Source organism: Peromyscus eremicus, chromosome 1 (assembly GCF_949786415.1).
Source record: "Peromyscus eremicus chromosome 1, PerEre_H2_v1, whole genome shotgun sequence".
Lineage (NCBI taxonomy): Eukaryota > Metazoa > Chordata > Mammalia > Rodentia > Cricetidae > Peromyscus > Peromyscus eremicus.
In genome coordinates this window covers 182,216,328-182,221,885 of record NC_081416.1, presented here as the reverse complement: position 1 = coordinate 182,221,885, position 5,558 = coordinate 182,216,328, and the positions used below count along the sequence as shown (strand labels likewise).

Below are 5,558 nucleotides of genomic sequence, written 5' to 3'. Positions count from 1 at the left end.
TCAGCAACCCTCTGCTCTGTTCAGTTACACAAAAATATTCTGAAAGAAAAAAATATTCTTATGGGAACAATATGTCCAAGCATTGTTATGCCCCTCTTCACTTTCTTTACACCTACAAATTCATACAGAGAAAAGCCTTACGAACTTAAAAAATTAGGTAAACTTTAAGATATCAGACTTTGATTATATGAGTACTGAAAAGTATCAGTGTTCCAATGTACTTAAAGTGACTATTTTGCAAGGAATTTACCACACTGATTACACTCATAGGTTTTCTATATAGTGTGCATTCTTTCATGACAGTGAAGTTGACTGTTACTTATAAAGGCTTTATCACACTGATTTCATTTGAAGGGCTTCTCTCCAGTATGTTTTCTTTTATGTATGTGCAGACTACTGTAATGTTTAAAGACTTTCCCACATTCATTACATTCATAGGGTTTTTCTCCATTATGAATTCTTTCATGTGCTTTAAGATTACTGGGATGTGCAAAGCCTTTACCACAGTGATTACATTCATAGGGTTTCTCTCCAGTATGAATTGTTTCATGCATTTTCAGATTACTGTCATGTGCAAAGGCTTTCCCACACTGTTTACATTCATAAGGTTTCTCTCCAGTATGAGTTCTTTCATGTCTTTGAAGATGACTTTTACGTACAAAAACTTTATCACATTGATTACACTCATAGGGTTTCTCTCCAGTATGAATTGCTTTATGTAGTTTCAGATTACTGTCACGTGTAAAGGCTTTACCACATTGTTTACATTCATAAGGTTTCTCTCCAGTATGAATTCTTTCATGCCTATGAAGATTATTTTTATGTACAAAGACTTTATCACATTGATTACATTCATAGGGTTTCTCTCCAGTATGAATTCTTTCATGTATTTTCAAATAACTGTGATATGCAAAGGCTTTACCACATTGATTACACTCATAGGGTTTCTCTCCTGTATGAATTTTCTCATGCATTTTCAGATTACTGTCATGTGTAAAGGCTCTCCCACATTGCTTACATTCACAGGGTTTCTCTCCAGTATGAGTTCTTTCATGCCTTTGAAGATGACTGCTACATAAAAAGACCTTATCACATTGATTACATTTGTAAGGTTTCTGTCCAGTATGAATTCTTTCATGTATTTTCAGAGTACGGTGAAAAGTAAAGAGTACACCACATTGATTACATTCATAAGGTTTCTCTCCAGTGTGAATTGTTTCATGCCTCTGAAGATTAACAAGACGTGTAAAAGCTTTACCACATTGCTTACATTCATAGGACTTCTCTACAGTATGAATTCTTTCATGTATTTTCAAATAACTGTGATATGCAAAGGCTTTAATACATTGATTATATTCATAGGGTTTCTCTCCAATCCGATTGTTTTCATGCATTTTCAGAATGCTGTGACATGTGAAGGCTTTCCCACATTGCTTACATTCACATTGTTTCTGTGCAGAATTACTTCTTTTCTGCCTGTGAAGAAACTTGGCATGAGTAAAATCTCTACTAAATGAATTACACTGATGCACCTTTTTGTCTTTTTGAACTCTACCATACAATTGAGAAGTTTGGTATGTTAAAGATTTACCACATAGTTTATATTCATAGGTTTTTACTTCCATATACATTCTTTACTGTAATTGTAAAGAGGAATCAGAACTAAAGGCATTATTAAGTTGTTAGCATTCATAGGGTTCAACTTCAATATGGATTCTTTTATGTGTCTGAAGATACCTGTGGTGCTTCAAACATTTAGTACAGGCTCACATTTATTGGATCCTTTCCCCATATCAGTTTCTTTACATTTTTGAAGAAAATGGAAGGACTGAGTTTAATAACACTTACTGCATTCATATTTTCCTATAAAATAAATCACAATATATTTTCAATGTGAACCAGGATGAACAAGTTTCCACAATTCTTATACTCTGATAGATTTTCTCCACTGTGAGTTTGTTGATTAATTCACAATGAAGTTAGGAAACAAAATCATTGTAAAGTTGTATCACAGTCAACAAGTCTATAATGGGGACTACTACACATCTTCTCAATGATCTGGGAGAGATAAGTACAACACTTCTATCAATACCCTTTGGCTCACATGGCTTATGTCCATACTGGCGTATGATATACCTATGAAAGAATAACAAACAGAAGGTTTTCACACTGTATTTACAATGTTCAGTTTCATTCCTCATAGAGAAGTGGTATAGAGATAGAAATTTCTCCACAACAACCTTTTTGACTCTTGTCAACTTGCCCCTCACTGTATTTGGAACTCACTGCAAGAGTAGGAGTAACACTAGCTTTTTTATGGACTATTTCCGTCTTGGAAATTCTTGGACATATACTGATCACCTAGTCAACATGTAAGGTCTTTGCAATACCTGAATGGTATGAAACCAAAAACAATTGACAGATCTGCAACATGACATTAACATGGTGTAATAAAATGGTGATATCTGTTAAGTCATTTCCATTTCTTGTTTCTAACAGGAATGCTTGTAAGCATGGATCAGTTATCTGACATTGAAACAAATAGTATTGTGAGAATTTAATAATCAAGACACTTAAAGCTACTTTTATGTTTTCCTTTGCTTTTCATTAGAGCTTCCAGGGCACATAAACATTACTTCAGAGACACATTTGCATCAGCTTTCACATGAATATTACCTCGCATGTCTTCTAAAATGTTGACAATATTCCTCAATACTCTGGTTTTCCCATTTGTAGCCTAAAATATAGCAACAGAAAATGTATGATATATTATTGGAAAATGATCAAAATATATTATCCTTGGAGGACCTTAGAACCATACCTGATTTATTTACATTTTTCCTCTTTTACAAACAACATCATAAAAAAGCATCAACAACCCAGAAACACTTGTCCACTTATTATAACAATTAAAGAAAAACTCAGTCTTACCTATAGCAGTGAGGTTCCTGTAGGTTTCTACCATGACATCTTTGTAGAGACTCTTCTGGGAAGGATCCAGCAAATTCCACTCTTCCCTAGTGAAGTTCACATGCACATCCTCATAGGTCACTACATCCTAAAATATACCATAAGCATGTATTACAGAAATCATGATACTGACAGCATTGAAAATGTTTTCTTCATTGACTATATAATCAAATAATTCTGTGTGTTTCCTACACTTCCATGAAACAGAAGTTCTAATGTAATCATTTAGAAGAAGTCTTAAAATGAGGTTCACCACTGTCATATATGAGCACACTGAACAGGATATAACTTATGAGAGAAATATCTACTAACAGATACACACACAGACACATACATACACACAGGGATCTATCTATCTATCTACCTATCTATCTATATATATATATATATATATATATAGAGAGAGAGAGAGAGAGAGAGAAAGAGAGAGAGAGAGAGAGAGAGAGAAGACATCAAGAGTACTGAGTACCCATCAGAAAAATTGTATAAACATTTTCTAACTATAAAATAAGTATAGATAAGCTGTTTCTTTTAACGTAGGCTTTTAATTCCAGCACTCAAGAGGCAGAAGCAGGTGAATCATTAAGATAGAGGCCTGCCTGGTGTAGTTAGTTCCAGGACAGCCAGAGTTCCACAGTAAGGCTATGCCCCCAATTAAACGAATGTACAAATGAGGTAGACAAAACTCAGAGGGTCTCATAGAAGTTTCTGCGAATAGTTATGCATAAACTCCACTTCTATATTTATCCCACAGAAACCTGAATTGCCACAGTTAACTGTAAAATTAATTAAAAGTGAGTGCCTGTTTAAACAGTTACAGATGGACAGATGAAAATTTAATAATAATTCAACATTAAAAAATAGCACAGGGCAGGAGAGAAGCCTCAGTAGTTAAAACCACTTCTTGGTCTTGCAGACAAGGTAGGTTCAATAGCCAGTACTTTCATGGCAGCTCGCAATTATTCATAACTCCAAGTTCAGAGGTCCTGAGGCCATCTTCAGACTGCCATGAGCATCAGTCACCCCTTTAGCATATATCTGTGCTTGCAGGCAAGAAAATCGTATTAATTCAAAAGAATTCAAAATTACAGAAAAGGTGGCAAGAGTGTCACACACCTGTCATCCCATGATTCTGAAGGCTCATGTAGTCTTAAGATAATGGATATATGGCCGGGCGGTGGTGGCGCACACCTTTAATCCCAGCACTTGGGAGGCAGAGCCAGGCGGATCTCTGTGAGTTTGAGGCCAGCCTGGGCTACCAAGTGAGTCCCAGGAAAGGCGCAAAGCTACACAGAGAAACCCTGTCTCGAAAAACCAAAAAAAAAAAAAAAAAAAAAAAAAAAGATAATGGATATATGGAATCTGGCAGTAAAGAACGATATCCTCTAACAACATTCAAAAGTCAAAATGTGGGTGACACTCAGCACAACAGCATATGCTTGACATGCACAAAAACATGCATTCCAGGCCAATCAGTCAGTAATACAGCAGGGTGTAGTAGTGAATATTCTAATGCCAGCTCTTGGAATGCAGAGGCATGCCTATCTCAGGGTTCCAGGCCAGCCTGGTGTATAGAGCTATTTTCAGGAAAGTCAGGACTACACAGAGAATCCCTGTCCTTAAAAAAAAGGATGTATTTTAAAAATGAAAAAACAAACAAACAAAACCATCAGTCTAGCAAAATGACTTAGCAATAAAAAGCAATTGTTCCTACTGTTTCTTATGTAATTTAGAGGTCTCATCTACAATGGTGGTGTAGGCATGATAGCAGAAGAAATAAGTTGGATGATCAGTGTCAACCACAGGAAGGTAGACACAAAGAACAGGATAAGGGGTGAGGCTACAGACACACAAATACCTTCCCCAGTGAGGAACTTCCCAAGAAAGGCTCCGAACACTAAAATATCCATAAGCAGTCTAAAGAAACCCACCAACGAGAGATAAGGATTCAAATACATCTTATTATCTGAGAGGATTTTCAACCAATAGACTATATTCTAATCAACATCATTATAGGCGTACAACTATCCAATGATAAAAGTGCATTTAATCTTACTTCAAATGTCCCCATATTCTGGAACATGCCTACTCTCCCACTCTATTTCTCATTCTCAGAAATTATAACACAGATTTGAATGTTTCCACATCACTTGATTGTATGATCTCCACACTAATCCTGAAAAAATGGTCATTACCACCATTGTGGCCTGAAGACCGGAGGGAAATATGTAACAATTGACATTAAGAATTGGTAAATGTTGTCCTAGCACCTTATATAGAAACCAGTGATTTTTACCTCCCTGACCAATAGTGCCTGGTGCACTGAGCTAAGGACTGCAGTGTCTTATGAGAAAATTTCATCCAGAGATAAAAGAAACTCAGGTAGGATAAGATTTGTGGAGATATGGTGGCAGAGTTGGAAGTAAGAGGTTCTGTCCATTACAGAAATGAAGAATTCAGAAGAAAAAGGGAATTCTGGTGATAAAAGCCCAGGTTCAGACCAGGAGGGAGGTCAGCTTTTCCATGTGAGTCACCTACAGCTTGCAGATCTCACTGTAGACCTTCTTTGGAACTGGTTGGCTATGATA

The 5,558-nt window shown here is 36.2% G+C and overlaps 1 protein-coding gene and 1 pseudogene across 1 annotated transcript; both read right to left on the bottom strand.

Annotated features, from left to right (window-relative positions):
• Positions 1 to 319: 319 nt before the first annotated feature.
• LOC131902995 (zinc finger protein 239-like) lies at positions 320 to 2,119 on the bottom strand (annotated as a pseudogene).
• Positions 2,120 to 2,672: 553 nt separating this feature from the next.
• Positions 2,673 to 5,171, bottom strand: LOC131902979 (zinc finger protein 431-like). The gene is made up of 3 exons (XM_059253784.1): positions 5,166 to 5,171; positions 2,932 to 3,058; positions 2,673 to 2,737 (listed from the first exon to the last, which is right to left on the bottom strand). The coding sequence occupies exons 1-3, from the start codon at positions 5,169 to 5,171 to the stop codon at positions 2,673 to 2,675; spliced, it is 198 nt and encodes a 65-aa protein (XP_059109767.1).
• Positions 5,172 to 5,558: the final 387 nt, after the last annotated feature.

Bases quoted from the DNA above. Each gene is read 5' to 3' on its own strand.
- LOC131902979 (XM_059253784.1), bottom strand. The intron at 2,738-2,931 runs GTAAGACTGAGT...GCTATATTTTAG, and splicing joins CAGGAACCTCACTGCTATAG to GCTACAAATGGGAAAACCAG.